This window comes from Desmodus rotundus, chromosome 9 (assembly GCF_022682495.2).
Source record: "Desmodus rotundus isolate HL8 chromosome 9, HLdesRot8A.1, whole genome shotgun sequence".
NCBI lineage: Eukaryota > Metazoa > Chordata > Mammalia > Chiroptera > Phyllostomidae > Desmodus > Desmodus rotundus.
Genome location: NC_071395.1, coordinates 69,366,126 through 69,387,139, shown reverse-complemented (window position 1 = coordinate 69,387,139; position 21,014 = coordinate 69,366,126). Strand labels below are relative to the sequence as shown.

Below are 21,014 nucleotides of genomic sequence, written 5' to 3'. Positions count from 1 at the left end.
AACTATTTCTGATAAGTTTAATTACGACTACAAACAAGTGCTTCCAGGTTAGTAGATGCTAGTTCAGGTAGCAGATCAGCCAGAGGGTTATTCTGACTTCCTGCTGTATTTCGTCTTTAAGGAGAAGACAGGTTTGCCCTGGGTAAGAGGTAAGATTTTCTATTGTGTGGCTTTGAGATAGTGTAGACTGGGCCAAGGACTCGGTGGCAGATTATTCATTTTTGTCCTTCATTTGTGTATTTCTAAGAGTTGGCACAGTGCTTGTTTACCCAACAGACATTTCAGAGGTTCTCTCCTAGAGGTGTGGGCGGGGTGTCCCCTGCCTTATAAACTATTCAACTTGCATTCCCCTCATACCATACTGAGATTACCCTTGACACACTCCTCTTCTTCTCCTCTCCCTGCCAAAACAGTGGCTAACCTAGGAGTATTTTTTCTTTCTGATCTCATCTCAAATTTAAATCAAGAGTGATCTCTCCCTATTCCCACATGCACACACCAGTTCAATTTATCAAGCCATCTGCTTACTGAGATTTCAACATTAAGCATTAAAATCTCCAAACAATGAACCATTTCCCCACAGGGAGGAGGAAACAATGAAACAGCCCCAAATTCAAAACAAAGTTTATTGCATGTGAAAAGCAGTCAGGTGGAAATTAAGTATAATGGTCAGGAACCATGAAAATATACATTTTGCATATTTTCTGTCCTGTCCCAGAAGAGGATCGCTCACTCTTCACTCTCATGGACCACCATCTGCAAAGACAGTGGGCATTTTTAGTTACGTCACATGACAGAGACACATTTCCTCCAGCTCCCTCTCCTGGAAAGCATCAGAGAGCTGCTTGCTTTTATGTTTCAGTAGCACATAGGACACTTTTTGGACATTAGGAGAATGTACAATTACATATATGGAGGAACTCACCCATAGCATGAAAAACCGGCACTCAGAGAAAACTAGCCCCATACACTGGGGCTTCCTACCCACAGGTACTTATTTACATGCAGAGTGACTGAAAACAGTACCAGCAGAGGGCGCTTGACAGATCTCAGTGGGAACCGTTCATTCCTTTCCAGAACGGTGTTTGTCTTTTATTATGACTTACAGGCCTGGGTTCTAGCAGGGCTATTCTCAGCTAAGGGACCTTAAGCAAATCCCTTCCCTTCCTGAGCCCAGTATCGACCAGTTCTATAGCTGAGGGTTCTCTAAGGTTCCTTCCAGTTCAAAAACGTCTACATCACACTGGGTTCTCCCCAGGTTGTCCAAGGAGCTGCAAGTCCAGCCTGCATCTGCTGCTCTCCATCAAGCTCCAACAGGAAGCACCTACCCTGCTGGAGGTGAAGTCTCGGGTCTTAGCACGAAGCTTATTGACTTGAGATTCAGCAATGTCGGCACGTTCTTCAGCCTCCTCAAGCTCATGCTGAGCTTTTCGGAATTTGGTGAGATGAGCATTGGCTTGTTCATCCTAAAACCAAAGAGCCCAGGCAGGTGAGATCATCGTGCACCACCCTTAGAGCTCACCATGAGAGAAAGACCAGGCTGCTGTTCTAATCACAAACTTGTCTGACTCACAGCCTCCTCAGCCTGCCTCTTGTAGGACTTGACTTTCACTTGAAGTTTATCCACCAGGTCCTGTAATCTCAGCACATTCTTCCTATCCTCTTCACTCTAAAAATGAGAACATGGGAATGTAGAGTTGCGTGAGGTCTGGCCAATTTTCTGGTGCAAAAGTGTGTCATCCTGTTGTCTAAAGAGAGACCCCGAGGTGGTATTCACACTTCACAGAGAAAACACATCACTGGTTTTCTTTCCACTTACCTGGTAAGTTAACTCCTTGACCCGCCGCTCATACTTCCTTAGGCCCTTGACAGACTCGGTGTTCTTCTTCTGCTCCCCTTCAAGCTCAAACTCCAGCTCTCGGATCTGGGGACACAGTTGGGAAGTTAGTCTGGGGCTGTAGCGCCAATAGGAGAAGCTGGAAAGCTCTGTTTATGCTGGAGTCCTTCCTACAAGTACCCGCGTCTCCAGTTTCTGGATCTGCTTCTTCCCGCCCTTCAGGGCCAGCTGCTCAGCCTCATCCAGACGGTGCTGCAGGTCCTTCACCGTCTGCTCCAGGTTCTTCTTCATCCGCTCCAGGTGGGCACTGGTGTCCTGCTCCTTCTTCAGCTCCTCAGCCATCATGGCCGCCTGAAAAGCAAATCATACCCACTAAGATGCAGGCAAGGATCAAGTGCCTTGGAGCTGTTGAAACCTGGGTAACAGGAAAACCAGAGCCCAGCTACAGAAAAAGGACAGTAGATGAGATGAGTGAGCCCACCCTTCCACAGGGAATGTGAAATGAGCTATACGGGGCACAGAAAAGAACCTAAAAAAGGAAACTTTCAAGGACTTGATGGGAAATGGTTTCTTCCTTTTCTTAAATGGGACTTCTTGGAACTCAGCCCATCTAAGAAATTATTTCTTTTGTTATCACCATGATCACCAGTATATTTCTTCAAAGGAATCTGGGACCTAGAGAAGGCTGATTTGATACCTAGCATCACAGGTTTGGAGATAGTGAGATTAAGGAAAGGCCTCTGGAAAGTGAGCGTGAACCGGCAGGGCAGCAAACTAGTTGCAAAGTAATGTTCTGTATCAGGCAGCTGATGGCGCTGTGGGCGCCATAGCCACTGGAGAAGACATCTGAGATCCAGAAAGGTTAGGTGCTTCTGGGAGCAAAGCTGGCTTCATGTGAGGTGGATTTTGGTGGGATACTGACATCTGATGGTTTGGAATAAACCACATGTTGAAGGAAAGAAGAGCACAGCTTCCCATGGGCATAAAACAGAATATAAACCGTCCCGGTCTGTTCTTCCTATGCCCCCTTATTTCTCATAGCCACCTTTTAAATGTGCACAAGGGACCATCTGACTTCAAGGGAGGTAGGCAGCAGTGCACACCACGTGTGCCCTGCAGGAGGCCCCAAACTGTCCTGTGGGAACTGGGTCAGGGTTGGGAGAGGGCAGGGGACTTTAATGACACACAGTCTGGGCAGCTGCCCAGGAGCAGGAAGGAAATGCCATACATCAGTGATGGCCTTCTTCGCTTTCTCTTCAGCATTCCTGGCGTCCCTGCTGGCATCTTCCACCTCGCTCTGCAGCTGCATGAGGTCTGTCTCCAGCTTCTTCTTGGTGTGGATGAGGCTAGTGTTCTAGGGGGAGAGGCACAGGTGTTGTTGACCAGGCAGTCTGAGGCTGAAACCCCTCCTCCCGGCCTTCTGGTTCCCCACCTGGGTGTGCAGCAGCTGCACTCTCTCATTGGAGTCCAGCAGCTCCTGTTCGGCCAGCTTCCGAGCCCTCTCCGTCTGCTCCAGAGATGCACGCAGCTCCTCCACCTCGGCCTGCAGCAGGTTGGCTCTGCGCTCCACAATGGCCAGCTGCTCCTTCAGGTCCTCCTGGCCCCGGAGAGCGTCATCCAGGTGTAACTGGGTATCCTGGCCAGAGGAAAAAGGAAGTCTAGTTGAAATTCAGGCTTTAGGACCATAAGCCTAGTTGACAACTTGGAGCGCTTGAGGCCAGGAAGGGTGTCCCACCAGGGAGTTATTCCAAACCTTTAGCTGACCCTGGACACTCCTAAGGTGCCTCAGGGTCTCTGCAGCCTGGCGGTTGGCATGGCTCAGCTGGATCTCAATTTCATTCAGATCCCCCTCCATCTTCTTCTTGATCCTGATGGCCTCGTTCCTGCTCCGCACCTCAGCGTCCAGGGCGCTCTGCATCGTCTCCACTGTTCTCTGGTAGTTTCTCTTCAGCTGCTCAGTCTCTTCATCTTTCTCAGCAATCTTTCTATCGATTTCTGATTTCATTTGTGTCAATTCCAACTGGATCCGGAGGATCTTGGCCTCTTCATGTTCAAGGGCAGCCTTTAAAGAACAAAAAACAGAAATAGCATCAGTGATGGTAAAGAGCCTGCTACACTGACCTACAGGGTAATAAAGCACCAGTGGAGTATTCATAACTCTAACTCTGCAATTCAAAACCATCTTTAAAAAGCAAATCCCTAATTTATCTTCAGTGCAGAAAAAAATGTTTCATTGCTATTTGTTTAGATTATACTACCAAGAAATAATAACATTTAAATGATCAAATTTCTTAGGAGTGTAAAACACCTTATGGATATTTTTAATTTATCTAAGATTTTGTTAAATCTCATTTTTTAGACCTTTTGTAGTATATTGATTTTTTTCCAATAAATTTAAGACAAATCACAGTATTATCTCATTCAACCTCACAGTTACACTGTTCGATAGGAAAGGAGCAGGCTTTGGGACTGTGCTTTTTAAAGAGGCAAAAATGAAGACGGACTGGGGCCAGCTTGCCTCTTGGGGTGAAACTGCAACAGGATCGCCTCTGTTCCTGCCGCCGCCTCACTAACGCCCTGCTCACCTCTGCTTCCTCAAGAGCCAGCTGGACATCAGCCTTTTCCAGCTCGATCTGCTTTCTTGATTTCTCCAGTTCGTGGATGGTTTTACCATTTTCAGCAATTTGTTCTGTGAGATCTGCTATCTCCTCTGCAAAGAAGAAAGTCACAACTGCATTTGAACACCTCTGTACAGGTTTCCAGGCACCAGAGGCATCAACTGAATCCTTTTTAACTAGTTTATTATCACTGTAAGGATGCTGTTTCCTAGAGATAAGGTATTGTATGGAGAAAGACTCAAAAAATACAGTAACCCTTCAGATGATGAACACTTTCTGTGCATGCATCAATGCACACGGGTGAAGGGAATCTGAGCCTGAAGTCACACCCTCTCACACTGGGAAGGGGATTTCAGACAGGGATTAAAACTGCTTACGCTCCAAGTTCTTATTTTCTCGTTTCACGGTCTCAAGTTGGTCTAAGGCTTCTTCGTAGGCATTTTTCAGTTTGAAGAGTTCGGTGCTCAAGGAGCGGGACTCCTTCAGAGACGCCTCCAGCTCTGCCTGGCTCTCCTCACACTTGGTTTTCCATTCAGCTAGCACCTGGGACACCGCAAGAGAAGGTACCTCCACTTATTAGCGCTCCTTTTCCAAGTTTCTAACCAAATAGAGCTGTTAAGGGAAATCCTCAGAGTTTGTCTCTTAGCTAGCTCCTTGTTCTTGATTAATGGACTAACCAGAATTTTGCTCTGTAAATTTACTCAAGACATGATTGATCCATAACAGTTATCTCCAAAAAGCAAGTGGATCCTTTGAGAAGGAATTAGCTGGGCATAACTGTCCCTTTCCTAATATAAAAATGACTCTGTACTTGAAAACATTTCATTAAATATTAAATATTTAATGAAACTTTGGTTCAAGTAAACCTATCTGCCATACCAAAAGGGGGGCTTCCAGAAAGCTTTTCTATGGGACCCAAGTTATAGTCATGCATGTCAGCCGCCCAGATAGACCAGCAGCGTGGGAGAGGGAAAATGTTTGAGGATGAATAACATTGTAGAAATGGGCTTGTCTCCACTGACAATGTTTGAAAGGAACCTGCAAGCCTATCCCATTCCCATTTCATTTCACAGATGAGGAAACTACAGGTTGATAAAATCCAAGGACATGCCGAAGCTCACAGTGCTAGTATGGGGCAGGGGCAGGACGGGGACTGAGTCTCCTCCTCCCATGACTACAAGGTGTTCCCTACATCCCAGCAGTCAGCCAGCATGAAGCCGACCCCACACCTTGTCAAAGTTCCTCTGCTTCTTGTCTAGAGCCACAGCCATGGAGTTGGCTCTCTCCACGTCAACCATCAGATCCTCGACCTCCCCTTGCAGCCTCTGCTTGGTCTTTTCCAAGGAAGCACATTTCGCATTCACAGCCTCCACCTGTTCCTCAGAATCCTGAAGGCGCTGAGCAAGTTTTTTCCTTGAAGAATATGAAAGAGAAGCAGATGCTATTTAAGTTTCAATCCTCTCGAACATCCCTATTCATCATGTTGGAATCACTAATCTTATGATTCAAATGCCCATTTGTTTTCATGAGCCCAGGAGAATTTCCTGGCTTCCTGGCTGTTAAAAATCAGTGATCAACAACCTGCCTTGTCTCTAACCAAGATCAAAGTTTTCTATCTTAAGGAAACGTGCTAAGGCCAGGTCCCTCCAATGACACAGCACTGCATTAAAAGACATGAGATGGGGAAACATCTGGTTACAAAACAAGTTTATTCCCAAGGAGTTCTCAAGTCAATGCCCCTTATCATATGATCATTTAAGGTAAATAGAGTTGCTCACTTGGCCTCCTCCAGCTCCTCTGTGCGCTGGATGGCGTCCGTCTCATACTTGGTCCTCCACTGGGCAACCTCGCTGTTGGCCTTGGACAGTGCCCTCTGCAGCTCGGCCTTGGCTTCCTGCTCCTCCTCGTACTGTTCCCGCAGCAGGTCACAGTCATGGCGGGAGGACTGCAGGGCATGTGCCAGGGCGTTCTTGGCCTGAAGACATCAAGAAAGGGGAGTCCCCAGGGGATTACTATGTTAATGCCATGTGCATGATGCAATCCAAGTACTCTCTTCCTAGCATCACCTAACGAATGAAGTTGCCCTGTCCTGCAGGTGGTACTTGAAAATCAGATCACAGAAGCACTCCCTCAGGGGACACACCTTGCTCTCTTCCTCCAACTGCCTCTTGAGCTCCTCTATTTGCTGGGTGAATGCTTGCTTGCTCCGGGAAAGTTGGGATACTATACTTTCTTTTTCCTCCAGTTGACGACTCAGCTCACCTGTGTCCAGAAAGAAACATTTTATTAATTCATCCCTTCATTTAGAAAACTCCTACTGCATGTAAGTCTCTGTGCTAAGATCAGGGAAGAGAGTAAATTATGAGGTATGGTCCTTTCTTAGGGGTGAAGGAATGAGTGCGTGAGAAAAAAGGTGAAAGCACAACCTGACAAGTACTGCCGTAAATGACTAGAAGTGTGGAGTGGCTTTTGTCAATAAAACCCATGAGGGCAGTTGTAAATGTAAACACAACCAGGAACACCTAAAAACTCCCCTAGACCTTCCAGTGGCTGGTGTTTCCAGCTGTTTGTTGATTCATCATCGAGAGAAATCCTGTTTTCCCAAGGACTTGATATCTCTAATAGCCTGAACATGAACTCTTGTGAGAATATGGTGAGTTCAGGTTTACATGCTTATATGGAGGTAAGAGAAAAAAAGGTGGGGGTGAGAGGCTTTAGGACTTTTTCTAACAGCAAGATTATTTTGGAATGGCAACTAAACTTCTTGTCTTCATTGTCTTGGTTGTGGCTGCTAGCAAAGGACGGATGCACCTGTAACGATGACAGGCTGCAGGACCAGCACTGGTGAAACCACACTTCTAGGTGGAAGCCCCAAATAAAGTAATGTTCCCCAGTATTCTGATTACACAACAAGAGACTATACAAATTGGCCATGTTCCTTTATTTATTGTCTGGACTGCAGACAATCTGGACACATGCGCAGCAAGGAGAAAGGCCGTTTGGATTGGTTTTGAGAACGAGTCCTGCCTTTCAGACTCTTTTGTGGCAAGGTCACATTAATTTGGAAAGAGTTAGAGCTGGGTGACATTTTGAGGCCCTTCTCTTTCTAGTCTCCTCTCTGTCTTGTTGTAACTAAATTCTCAGTGTCCACCTCCTTCAGGATATTTTGAAAGGCTTTTTTTCTGGGATATTCTAATAGTTTCTCTCCTGAAAAGGTGCTTTAGTAGAAATTCTCCCCCACACAAATAGTGCCCTTTAGTTTTGACCAATTGCCCCTCTTAGGGCTCCATGAGGTGTTGCTCCTCCCATGTCCCATCACTCACCAGCCTCAGTCTGAAGACGAGACTTCTGTGTTGTCAGTTCACTCAGGGTCCTCTGAATCTCCTCATTCTTGCCCCTGGCCTCACTTAACTGGTCCTCCAGAGTTCGGCATATTTTTTCCAGATTTGCCTAAAGGATTGAGAAAGAGGAGAAAATTACGTCAGTGCTGAGATTTGAATGACCCAAGAGGTCTCTTGAATCCAAAGCTTTGGGTCCCATTCTGCCCAAATACCTTGGATTTTGACAAACTTTCCATGTTGCTAGAGAGATCATCGATCTCCAACTTGAACTCGCTCTTCTCCTTCTCCAGCTTCTGCTTGACCCGCTGCAGGTTGTCTATCTGCTCTGCAAGTTCAGCCACACTGTCCCCGTGCTTCTTCCTCAGGGCGGCCACCGTGGCTTCATGCTGCAGGGTGGCCTCCTCCAGGTCCCTGCGCAGTTTCAGGAACTCGGCCTCCCGCTTTTTGTTCAGCTCTATCTGGGTGGAGGTGACGCCTCCCGCCTCCTCCAGCCGCTCGCTCAACTCCTCCAGTTCTCGGGCGTAGTCGCTGCGCTGTTTCTCTGTCTTTGCTCGAGTTGCCCTCTCTGCCTCAATCTCTTCTTCCAGCTCCTCAATTCGAGCCTGTAGAGCCAATCAGCCCCAGAGTGACTCACTCTGAATGTCAAGAACAGGCTATTTTCCATTCCCATTAAATAAGCCAATCCTGGGGCTCGTCCCAGAGAAATATGAGTATTGCTAACCTCCTTTACTATGACTCTTTCCGACACCAACATGGTTATTACTCTGCAGTGATCAACCCAGGATATTGTCCATTCAATGGAAGGTTGACTCAAAATAATTCAATTATGTATTTTATTTCAAATTATATGAAAAAAATATTCACACTGCTCTGTCGACCTAGCAGAAAGGAAACCACTGAGAAGGCAGACCCATGGTGCTGCCCACTGGCTCACATTGGCTATAGCACAGAGGACCCAGCCCATGGTGAGCGACCCACATGTAAAAGAAAAATCCAAAACACCTCCTACCTGTAGCTCTTTGATTTTCTTCTGAAACTGGAGACCCAGAGTTTGCTCATCTTCCACTTTGCTCTGCAGTTGACTATATTCAAAGTCCTTCCTGTAAAGGAAAATGTAGAATGTGTGAAGACAAAATACCCAGTAAGTTGCAAAATTGAAATCAGTGGTCTTAGAGCATACTTCTTGAGTCTTTCATCCAGCTGTTGCTTATCATTCTCCAGATCTAATATGGACTCATGGGCAAGCTTCAAGTCTCCCTCAAGCTTCCTTTTGTTCCTTTCCAGGTCTACACGGAGCTTCTTTTCTTGTTCCAGGGAGCTTTCCAGCTGCAAAAGGTATGGTTTCTTTTTGAGAACAAATGCTTTGCACTAGAGGATTTTGGAAGGCTCTTCCAACCCAGAAGTCCTAGGATTGCCAATTAACAGCATTTACTTACGTCATCGACTTGCTGTTCCAGTTTGCTCTTGATTTTACTCAAAGAATTGACTTTGTCTTCTTCAGCTTGGAGATCATCCAGGGCCTGCTGATGGGCCTCTTGGAGGGCCTTCTTCTCCCTGGTTAACTTTGCAATTGTTTCATCCAACCCAGCAAGCTCCTCAGTAAGGTTTTTAACCTAAGAAGTCATAAGCAATTGTAAAAGTGATACAATTTGGTTTGCAATGACAACATCAAGCTGGAAAAGCCCACAAAGAGAGTACCTTGTTTTCTGTGGCATGCTTTTCCTTTTCAACCTTGGCCAGTGTCAGCTCAAGGTCATCAATGTCTTTCTTCAGTTCTGAACATTCGTCCTCCAGTTTCCGCTTCTTGGCTGTCAGCTCAGCATTGATCTCTTCCTCATCCTCAGCTCTCTCACTCACCTCCTTAATTTTAGCCTCGAGCTGGAACTTGGCTTTGATCAGTTGATCACATCTTTCCTCAGCATCCAACAAATTTTCACTCTCCTTTGAAAAAAAATCATGATTTCCTTTAATGAAATAAGGTTTGTGACAGTCCAGTATTTTGTTATATATGAAGTTCTTTATGAAGCATCTAAACTAAAAAGCAAAAGTCCCACCAAAATTCTAGTTTGCTTAAGTAACCAAATCTAGGAGGAAAGTGAAAACAAAAAGGTTTCTAAACACATACAGCTTGTACTTGGAGCTGCAGGTCATTCTTCTCTTGTACGAGCGTCACCAATTTTTCCTCCAATTCCTTCCTTTTTGCCTCTGACTTGGCCAGCTCTTCTTTGGTTTTCTGAAACTCTTCCTTCATGGTGGCCATCTCCTTCTCAGTCTCCGCGCTCTTCAGCAGGGGTTTGATCTTGAAGAACAGTTTCATCCAGGGCCAGTGCTTGACGTTCATGAACGAGCGGATGTTGTACTGGATGCAGAAGATGGACTCCCTAAAAACAAAATGTCGGTTATTTCTAAGAGAGATCCCCCACTTCCTCAAGAAAGCACACATTTAAATAAAGACCCTGTTCAACCTTCTCTGCACCATCTTCTGGAATTCCACGCGCATGAGAAACCCTCTGCACACAGCTTGTGTCCGAGTGATTAGTTTGGCCAGACGGTCATCACGCATTTCTTCCAGTGTTCCCAGCAAGCCAGCTTTGAAGAACACCTTGTGGGGTGAGGGGGATGATGTGTCAGTGTTCTGGAGAAGTCTAAGAGGGACCAAAGGCCAGCATCTGTCAGAACTGATGCATTACCTTGGTGTGCCCAAATTTGTACTGAGTGTGGTCGATATCGATGGATGCCAGCAGCTTTTCACAAGCTTTCTTACTGTCGATGAACTGTCCCTCGGGGATCGCGCTGGCATTCAGTACTCGGTATCTGCCCGTGTGGACACAGAAACAATCAGAGGCTGTTGGCATGAACATAAACCTTGGAGACTGTCTAGTTCAGGCCTTTTTTCCTACAGGCAAAAAAGCCAAGGTTCAAGTGGGAAAGAAACTTGCTCATAATCACATGGCTGGATAATAGCCTAGAACGTAGGCCTCTTGACTCTTAGTCCAGGTCTTCTCTGCCATATGCAGTATGTATACTGTGGCCAAGTGGTAGGTTATTTTACATCAAAGTCCATAACTATTCTGTTGAAATGGGTCTTTTCATCAGTATTTCTCACTCTTAAATTCTAGTACTTGCACCTCTTATCAAGAATTATATAAACCAGAGACATGGAAACAAAGAAAAAAATGACAGCGACCAGAGGAAAGAGGGAGGGAGGGAACAGGGAAAGAAGGGGAAAGGTAGTCAAGGCACACGTGTAAAGGACCCATGGACAAAGATGACACAGACAGCGGTGAGGGGGAGGATTGAATGTGGGAGGTGGAGGTGGGTAGGGCAGGGGAGAGTAACAGGAGGAAAATGGGACAACTGTAATTGAACAAGAAAAATAAAAATAGGGAGGGGGGTTCAGCTGGAGTGGGGTGGAGGGATGGGGAGAAAATGCAGACAACTGTAACTGAATAACAATAAAAATTTTAAAAAAGAAAAATAAAAATTTAAACTAAAAAAATGAATCATATAGAGCATTTCATGACGCACCTTTGTTTAAAATCCCCATAGAGAATCCGATTTGGGAAGCCCTTGCGGCAGATGCGGATGCCCTCCAGGACGCCGTTGCAGCGCAGCTGGTGCAGCACGAGGCTGTGCTCCATGGCCCCTGAGCAGAAGCCCGAAACCTCAGCTCCACACACACCCCCCTACAAATGGACCGCCACCCAGAGAACCAGCCGGCATCTTACCTGGGGTTTTGGTTTCGTTGGGAATTATACAGCGCACAAAGTGAGGGTGAGTAGTTCTTAAATTTGACATTAGCTTGTTCAGATTTTCCTAAAAGAAAAAGATGAAATTTGATAGCCTACTGTCAGCTTTTATAAACATAGAGATATACTGTAATGAAAAGTAAGATGTAGTATGTTTTAAACTTATCACAAATTCTAAGGAATAATGAAATTATTTAACTCATTCTTTTAATAATCCTATGGCCAGAGGCATGGGCAACAAATTAATAAACCTATATGATAGTCCTTTGTGTCACAGTGAGCCAGAGACGCAATAGAAAAGGCCCTCTGATCTGGAATTAACTCAAGATGTGTATCCCGCCCCACTGGGCGAATGAGGTGCCCCTGCCTGAGCCCTTCAGACAGGTCGGGAAGTTCCTGCAGGGGACTCCCCTCCCAGGCCAGCCGACGCAGCTAGTTCCAGTACAAAGTGATGCCTGAGGCCGGCTCCTCCATCTGGCGGACCTCACGTGTAAGTATCACCAAACCAGCGCTCAGCTTCACCAAGTGACAGTCATCCAGTTAAGACCACATTACTGTTCTTGCATACACAAGCTTAGAATCTCTACATTGCTCATTGTGCGATGGCTTAAACCAGCTACAGGCAAATACACTTGTATGTTTCTTACCCTGAAAAGAGCAGAGACGGTTTGGAAGGAAGAACCCTTCTTCTTGGCAACTTTCTTCTTTCCGCCGTCAGCTGAAAGAAACAACATTGGCCCGTGCTTGTTAGCAGATCAGTGGAAGTTTTTCAGTCCTGTGGACTGAATTGGTAGGAGGAGGCATGACTATAGGGCACTCTGGGGGTCGGTTACCATCTGTGGTGGCAAAGGTGGCATAGAGGTGTGCCAGGAGCCTGTTGGAGGACTTCTGGTACAGCCCGACAACCGTCTCATTGAGGGGGTCCTTGTTCTTCTCGAGCCAGCCTGAGACACTGTAGTCCACGGTGCCCGCATAGTGGATCAGTGAGAAGTGGGCCTCGGCCCTGCCTTTGACAACCTTGGGCTTCTGGAAGTTGCTGGACTTGCCCAGGTGCTGGTCATACAGCTTGTTCTTGAAGGAGGTGTCTGTGGCCTTTGGGAACATGCACTCCTCTTCCAGGATGGAGAAGATGCCCATGGGCTAGATTTAGGTAAAATGCATTTGAGGTAAATAAGAGCTGTGGGGTGAACAGCAGAGTACCTGAGGAGAGGTCACCAAGCTGATAGGATAGGATACCTTCTCAATGAGCTCGATGCAGGCAGCCAGGTCCATCCCGAAGTCGATGAAGGTCCACTCGATGCCTTCCTTCTTGTACTCCTCCTGCTCCAGCACGAACATGTGGTGGTTGAAAAACTGTTGCAGTTTCTCGTTGGTGAAGTTGATGCACAGCTGCTCCAAGCTGTTATACTAACAACAAAATATAATGTTCGTGTGAGAAGTTGGACTTCTTTCAAAATCAAAGACTCATCCACTTTCTTCCTCATTGCTCAGGACATAGCCAACTCATTTATGCTTTCAGATATGGTCACGTTCTCCAGCACCTGGCTTAGAGCACGTCTCTTCTTTGCAGACTTCTCTACACTTCCAGCTGGAAGGAAGGTGCTTTTCCCCCTCCCGAGTTCCCCTGGTCTGGGCCCCTCCTATGCACTGAGCACAGGCTGCCTTATTTTGTAGTTACTCTTCAATGTGCCTTATAAACTTCTCATCTTCCTCTACAGTCTGCAAGCTCATTTTTTATTTACCTGCATGTCTTCTACCTGGTAGACAACAAATATACACATTGATGAATAGCTATATGCTTCTAACTCAGAACCGATAGGACATTTATGTAAAATATCGCATAATTGGCTTATTATCAAATTCTCCATATGCCTGGTCTCTCTAAGTCAGTAATTACATTTGAGATTATTTTTATTCATTGAACTATATCCTTTAAAATGGCACCTGGCTGAAGTATCCCCCCTCTTAAAATAATACAAATCCTCCCCACATTCTCTTCCATCTGATCCACCCTCCATCTAGATTTCCTACAAAAATGACATTATGACATGCTGGCCACCTTGTCATCTTCCCTACAGAATCGTGAAAAGCAGTTCTCTTGTACAATGCCACATGAAAGCATGAACATAAACACACGAACCTCGAAGATCTCGAAGCCCGCAATGTCCAAAACTCCAATGAAGTGTTGTCTCGGTAGCTTCGTGTCCAGTTGCTGGTTGATGCGAGTGACCATCCACAAGAACAACTTTTCATAAACAGACTTGGAAAGGGCATTCACGGCATGGTGAACCTGTTGGGAAAGATCAGCAGATAAGTCTGAAGACAGTGGCCATCGTGTACCCATGTCCCTTCCCAGCCTGAAAGTAGTCGCTTACCTGATCCACAGTTTGACCTTTGGTAACGTACTCGTTCCCAACTTTCACCCTGGGGAAGCACAGAGCTTTCAGGAGGTCCGAAGAGTTCAGGCCCATCAGATAAGCTGTCTTGTCAGCCACTAGCAAGGAAAGAAAGATGATTACCAAGGGAAACCACTGATGTTTGGCGAAGAAGAAGAACCACTTTGAAAATCATCCAGGTGTTGCAAAGCTGGGCGAAGTCTGTCTCATATCTATAAACTGCTTATATGTGGTCAGTGAAAGCTAAGTCACTCGGAGAGTAGGACAGATTTTATGAAAAGGCAAGATTGGGTTCCAGAAAGCCCTGATCATTTCTCATTGCATCTGAAATAGGACCATTCTAGTGATTCAACAAACTCAGGTGCAGCAGTGCCCATAGGCATCTGAGCCCTGGAGGGTTCAGTTCCCCAGGGAGAAGGAGGATTAATCACTCCCAAAAGAGGCACCAAACAACCTCAGTGGAACACACCCACCCAACCTTGGCTTATACCCTGTTGCGGTGATTTTGTACCTTCGGTGCCGTCTGGCTCTGCCTGCTCCTCTCGCTGCTTCTGCTTGAACTTCATGTTCCCATAGTGCATCACGGCTCCCGTCAACTTGTAGAGTCCAGATTTCTCTTCTGGAGTGAAGCCCAGAATGTCAATGGCACTCTGGCATTGAAAGAACGACATGTCAGTGGGCTGACCCCAGGGACCAAGGACGGGCACCCCCCCTTTCTCTCTGTCCTACTGACGTCTGTAGCCAGCAGCTCCTCAGCGTCGTCAATGCTGGCAACCAGGATTTCACCCTGGCTGATGAAGGGGTAGTCGTAAGGGTTGGTTGTAATAAGCAGCAGCTCTGAAAGTGAGTAGCGAGAGGAGGTCACATAGATGCAAAGAAAACCCCCCCCCCCCATGTAATTGAGCTCCCATATCTGGTTTGAAACTTTTGCTGCTGGAGCCCAGATTGAATTGAGAGTTAGAAATCTCTCTTAAACAGCCTCACGATCCTCAAGCTATGACTGAATATAAAACATCCAGAAAAGACTGTGCCCATGCATTGTAGACTAAGAACCCCAGAGAGAATGCAGTATTTAAATTCTCTTGCTTTGCATGCAAATGGTGCTTACTGATGTAGGTTCAGAAAATTTAAAAGGGAAACTGGCTTAGTGTGGGTCAGGTAGGAGCCCGTGTTCCCACTGAGGGAAGCACAGTTTAAAAAGCTACAGCCTATTTCCAGGCTTGGAAACAGAAGGCTGAGCAAACAGTCAAAGGGCAGGGAAGATGGTATGCATAAGGCCCCCGTTAGGTGCAGAACAAAGCGCAGAGTGACTATCCCCAGGCTAGAGTGTTCTGATTTTGCACTGGTCTCAGCTTCGGTGAAAGGTTGGTTTCTGTGTCGGACACAAGGGGGCGCTAAAGGACAATTAAATGCTTAGTAGTTCAGTAGGTTTTTCACAAACCAACGGTAATTCAATAATGGTTTAATCTCGTCCATTGGATTCGTTTTTGTTTTTGTTTTTTCAAATTGGCATGTCACTGTCAATAGAGCTACATCTCAGTTCGAAAACAAACTATATTGTCTCTATGCCCTACTTGGTCCAGCCATGTCAGAGCCGAAATGCGGAAAAGACCAACCCTGCTGAGGACTACTTGCTCACCTATGAGCTCAGGCTTCTTGTTTGAAAGAATCTGGTAGAAGATGTGGTAACTTCTCTCAGCCTTCAGCTGGAAGGTGACTCTAGATTTTTCCAGCAGATCTATGAACACAAGCACAGAACTGTTTTCCAAATTGCTCCCATCACCCTGAGACATCATCTGATCTCAATGATCTACTTACAAGTTTCAATATCTGCAGACGCCAGCTTCCCAGTAGTACCAAAATGGATTCGGATGAACTTGCCCTTGGAGGGAAAGGGAGACCAGCATTTACCATGGCTCCAACTATTCCTGCTAGACTCCTGCGTCATGTGAGCAGAAGATTTATTCCCCTATAATTTGAAATTAAATAGGCCCTCCTCTTTTCTCCCTTCTTCTCTTTCCAGTTTGATATTCCTTCTTTTTCCCCACCCCCTTTATTCCACTCTGCCTCCAAACCACCCCAGCCCAAGCAGTCAACAGAGTCAGAGACTGGTTTTTTCAAGTTGCATATCAAACCACATCACTTCCCTGCCAGAAGAATCCTTCAGTAGCTCCCTGAGTGAAATCCAAACTCCTTCTCACGATCTGCAGATGTCTGCATGACAGGTCTCTTTCTGCCTCTTCCCTCACCTCATGGGTGAGCCCCCCACCCACCTCTCCTTATCCACTCAGATCCTCTTTAGGTCCCTTGACTAGACCAGGCCTTCCCCTTCTTCAGAGGCTGTGCACTTGCTTTGCCCTTTGTCCCTCTGCATCCAGCAGAGCCCCAGTTCACAACTCCTACCCCCCACCTAGAGGCCTTCCTTGCCCACACTGCCTGAAGGAGACCCTGGCCTCAGTTACTCTCCCACAGGCCCTGCTTACTGAACTTCATGTGAATGTATCACTATCTGAAACTGTCTTGTTGGTTTGTTTCATGCTTTCACTGTCTGTGCCCTCTGAACTGTAACCTCTCTGGGGACAGACACCTGGCTGGTATCATAGGCCACAGACAAAATCCCAGTGTAACTGAACTCAGACTCACAAAGCGAGAGGAGTTGTCGTTCCTCACGGTCTTGGCGTTCCCGAAAGCCTCCAGCAACGGGTTGGCACTGATGATTTGGTCTTCAAGAGTCCCCTAGTACATGAGATCAAGGGAGGAAGAAGCCACAGAACAACAGTAAGCAATGCTTCCCAGCTCTGCTACGCCTGCCTGGTGGTCACAGTGAAGCTAGTCCCTCCCTCCCTGACTCTCCAGCTTGAGGATGAACCAAACCAACAGCAAGTCTCATTCAAACACACCTTTGCCTTTTTGTTTTATTTGGCTATAGTTGAGCGTCTTGACTTAACATTCCTTTAAAACTTCTGTTCCTTGATTGCCCAGTCAGTTAGGTTGGCTGATTCACCTCTAACTGTTGCAGTGTTTTCATTTAGAAAGGTAACTACAGGCTACAGTTCTCTCAAGTGGGTGGATATGACTCTGCCATAAAAGAGGCAGCCCTCTGATTCTCCTGAACTGACCTTTCTTAGACCCTTATTTCCAACCACCTCCCTTACCCCGCAAAAAAAGATAGGATCTGGTCCTCCACACGGGGTTGTCTAAGATCACTGGCTGTCCTTCCGGATTTTCAATCCGGGCCTGCTGTCCTTTCCTTGAAGAAGGGGAATGTTTGTGGCCTCCCTCCGCTCCCTCATCCGGAGTTAAAGGATGGACGTGAGAGCATGGTGAGCCTTCCTCGCCTCCATACCTTCATTTTGGAGTCCTTCTTCTTGGCAAGATCTCCAGTAGCTGCAATTGTTGCAAAGTACTGGATGACCCTCTTAGTGTTCACCGTCTTTCCTGCCCCGGATTCTCCGCTATTTGGAGGGATGAAAAGAGAGAGAGGGAAAGAAACAACTTCTGTTGGTGTAACTGGTCTCTCCCAGATGTGACACAGAGACCTGGACATACTCTAAGCGACGTCAGACACCCGTCTACCAAATGAGTGTGACAGACCACACAGAGAGGCAGAGCCCAAGGATGAGGGGGCTCCATAGCTGAGCTGACCAAGGATGGGCACTTCCGGTTTTCTGGGGCCTTCCACGTATCTTCTTGCCCATGCCCCAGTCTACCTTTTCTCTCTAGACTTTGTTCTAAATACTATCTAGTGGACAGAACAGAGGTTGTGGTGCCTTTGCCTTACATACTGGGGACAAGGAGCCACAGCTATGAAACTGCTTTATGCTTTGGAAACTTACGTGATCAGAATGGACTGGTTTTCACGATCTGCCAAAGGCAAAAATAAAATAAGAGTTGATGGCAATATAAAAAGAGCTTCCCAGTTTTATCCCATTTCTCAAGCTGTCACAGTTCAATGCATAATCCCTCTCCCCTCTGATAGTTTGTTTAATCCTAGATGGGAGCTCGAGAATGAGACCCAGAATGGTTGAGGCCCTTAAACCTAGCCACTGGCTTCTGACTGTATTAGGTTGAACCACATGAAGTTGTCAACACTTTTTTTGGCCCATAGATATGTTACTCTCATAGAGTTTAACCAATATTTGCATTAAATGCAAACTCCTCAAGAGGGCTTGCAAGGGGCTTGAGGATCTGGTCTCTTTCTGCCTCTCTGAGCAGCTTTGCCCCCTCTCCTTTGCACGGAGGTCACAGGCCAAACAGGCAGGCCCAGGACCATGGGGTGCTTCTCCAAGCACTGGAGTGCCTGCTCTACCACTCCAGCCCTCCTCCTAGGAAACCTACCAGTCAGCATGAACTGATAGGCATTGTCCGAGATGGAGAAGATGTGGGGCGGGGCCTCCTGGCGCTTTTTGCCTCGGTAGCCATCCACTACCTCGGGGTTGTACACCGGTAGCCACTTGTAGGGGTTGACAGTGACGCAGAAGAGGCCCGAGTAGGTCTGTGGGAGAGTAAAAAATACGTATGTGTGTGTATGTATGAATCCATAAAACCTTATGCCTTTTTTATTTACCACTTTTCTTTATAATATGCTACTAAAGAAGGGGAGATATAATTTTTATTTATAGGTGAAGCAAGTGAGGCTGGGGGCGGGAGGGCATATAGCTGGACCTCCCACAGCTGGTGAGTGACAATGTTGAGACCCAAAGCTTATCTTTCCTGCAACCTGCTCGATCTTCCTGCTCCCAGCCCTCCTCCTTCCAGCCTGTCTTCTTCCAGTCCCATTCATCTCTTGCATTCTGTCTTTCCCTTCCCCCTTTTTTCCATTTCCCTTCTTTTGGTCAACAGTTTAGTCAAACACTAATCTTTCATCCACACAAGCATCTGCACCCCCAGCCCAGCCAACACGCCAGGAAAGCACCGCCAGCGTGGGCACGGACATAGATCATCCAGGAGGTGTAGCGGTCCTTGAGGTTGTACAGCACGGCTGGCTCGTTCAGGTGCGTCAGCATGGCCATGTCCTCGATCCGGTCGAACTTGGGCGGGTTCATCGCATACACATCCTCTGGTTTGACCACCAGGGTCTGAAAGGGAAGCAGCGCAGTGCTTACCAAAGGCTCTCTGAGAGGTTTGCCCACTGCAGACACCTATCGCTCAGGAAGAGGCCTGTGAGCCGAGATCAGCAGGAGCAAGCAAAGGGAACACGTGAGGGAGACAAGGTTGAGGGCAGCTGGTGGTGGCAGTGACAATGTGATTTGTTTCTATCATGCCAGGCTTTAGTTTTTTCCTCTGTGATGGGTCGCAGGGGAAGGAACGATGATAGAAGTGAGGATCCAGCACCTCTGCTGGTGGATGCAGGGGACAGTGCTGGACAGGCTGCGGGAAGAACTTTTCCACTCAGGAACACTAGGTGGCCCCAAACCCTGCTCAATAGCAGATGGGCTTGTTCCTATCTACTCAGAGAACTACATGTGCACTGGGGTCCCTGAGGCAGGGGTGGAAGAGAAAGAGGAGGTGGCATTGGAGCAGCAGATTGGCACCCACAGTTACCTGTATTCAGAGCTCTCTGAAAGCAGCCGCCAGCCCCCCACCCTGAATCTTGCCCCTTCACCATCCTCCCGCCCATGCTTGTGAAAGAGAACCTAGCCCCACCTCAACCCCTCCCCACTTCTCTGGGGTCAGAGTGTTACATGCAGGTAAGGGCCCCATGAGGCAGACAGTGGTTCCAAGCACAGACAGTGTGTTTGTCCTTCCCTGGGGAGGAAAAGCCCCTCACCTTGTGCCCTGAGGCTCCCTCAGTCAGGCACAGGGAGTGTGAGCCACCCTCCTCACCCTGGCCCTGCCCTCATTTCCTTTCTTGCTGAGACGTCCTTTGAAGATGAATCGTAGCCCTGTCCCATCTCTGGACAAGGCAGTGGGAAACCTCCCTTTTCCTGCCTTCAAGCAGAGGTTCGCTTAAAACACCATGTAACCAGCCCTCCTTGGGAATGGTGGAGACTGTCTTAGATTGTCATTCCTTACATCTAGCTTCCATGTTCCCTGATGCTTTGTAAGCCCAATCTTATCTCCGTTACCTCAATATACAGAGAGCCCCACTCTGGGCAGGCCAGTGCTCGCCAGCCCTGGAGGGCAGTGCTCAAGGCCTTTTCACATCATGCCCAGCTTGGGCATGGCCACCTGGAAAAGCTGGGTGCCATTTCTTTTACTTTTCTCTCTCACATCTTCTTTTACCTGCCTTTATGTTTAACTTTTCTTGGAACATTCCAGATTCTTCTGGTCTGGATTCCAGAAATTAGTGAGGTCCAGAGTTGCTCCTAGCACTCCCACAGCGACGCCAGCCAGGGGGGCACATTGCCCATGGCCTTCAGGACATGGGGAAGCTGCTGTTTCACATGGAGCTTGTGGTCAACTAGGGTCCCTCACTGCTCTCCTCACTTATGCAGTTAGACAGCCACTGCCAGAAGGATTAGGGGGAAACCTAAGCTACCAAGGGAGAGCATTGTAAACGAGGTCTTCCCTCTGTTGGACTCCCAAGTGCACTCCCGTGGGATGCACACGCCAGCCTCCTCTGACTCAGAGCCGCGTGAACAGAGACAAAGCACCTGGACAGGAACTGCCTTGGTCAGCCACAGTCAGGTCTTCTCCCAGCCAGCAGCCTGAAGTCAACATTTGCTCTGCTTTCTCCAAGGAAGCTGAACAGTGACACTGGGAGAGGCCTTCCAGTGCCAAAGCTGCATGGGGCTGGGACCAGGGCCGGGTGGGGGGACACAGGGACTAGGCCACCGTGGGAGCAGACACAGAGACAGCAGGCCTACAGAGACTGGGGGCATGGACGAGGCTTACGCGGTTGTCTTCGGTTTCCACCGTGACCTTCCCGTCCTGGGTACTCTTAATTTTCCCCTTGGCATATTCTTCCTTTGAGTCGACCACAAAACAGTAGGTTTTGGCATCAAAGGGCTGGTTCTGAGCCTCGATCCTCTCCTTTTCCGACTTCCGGAGGAAAGGAGCGGCTATGCCGAACACTTCCATTTCTGTGTCACTGCTCATGGTGCAGCTAAAGGTAAACCCACCAGGTGAGC

General features: G+C 47.4%; 1 protein-coding gene across 1 annotated transcript; it reads right to left on the bottom strand.

Moving 5' to 3' along the window:
- Positions 1-612: 612 nt before the first annotated feature.
- On the bottom strand, positions 613-20,982 carry LOC112308491 (myosin-3). The gene is made up of 39 exons (XM_024564755.4): positions 20,779-20,982; positions 18,876-19,019; positions 18,280-18,436; positions 17,778-17,805; positions 17,288-17,396; positions 16,585-16,677; positions 15,760-15,823; positions 15,581-15,679; positions 14,675-14,778; positions 14,453-14,591; positions 13,921-14,039; positions 13,686-13,835; positions 12,782-12,952; positions 12,379-12,685; positions 12,193-12,263; positions 11,525-11,612; positions 11,325-11,442; positions 10,487-10,610; positions 10,262-10,398; positions 9,922-10,177; positions 9,495-9,737; positions 9,233-9,409; positions 8,977-9,122; positions 8,806-8,896; positions 8,009-8,398; positions 7,779-7,905; positions 6,599-6,717; positions 6,234-6,430; positions 5,685-5,868; positions 4,833-4,998; positions 4,423-4,547; positions 3,591-3,899; positions 3,270-3,473; positions 3,066-3,191; positions 2,018-2,188; positions 1,820-1,924; positions 1,574-1,669; positions 1,329-1,466; positions 613-756 (listed from the first exon to the last, which is right to left on the bottom strand). The coding sequence occupies exons 1-39, from the start codon at positions 20,980-20,982 to the stop codon at positions 730-732; spliced, it is 5,823 nt and encodes a 1,940-aa protein (XP_024420523.2). The 3' UTR covers positions 613-729.
- Between the last annotated feature and the right edge of the window lie 32 nt (positions 20,983-21,014).

What these genes read in the sequence shown, in the direction of transcription:
- LOC112308491 (XM_024564755.4), bottom strand. Translation starts at nt 20,982, where the DNA reads ATGAGCAGTGACACAGAAATGGAAGTGTTCGGCATAGCCGCTCCTTTC. An exon ending in AACCAGTCCATTCTGATCAC is followed by an intron (nt 17,397 to 17,777) that starts GTAAGTTTCCAA and finishes CCCTCCAAATAG; the next exon opens with CGGAGAATCCGGGGCAGGAA. An exon ending in ACGACAACTCCTCTCGCTTT is followed by an intron (nt 15,824 to 16,584) that starts GTGAGTCTGAGT and finishes TTTCCCTCCAAG; the next exon opens with GGCAAGTTCATCCGAATCCA.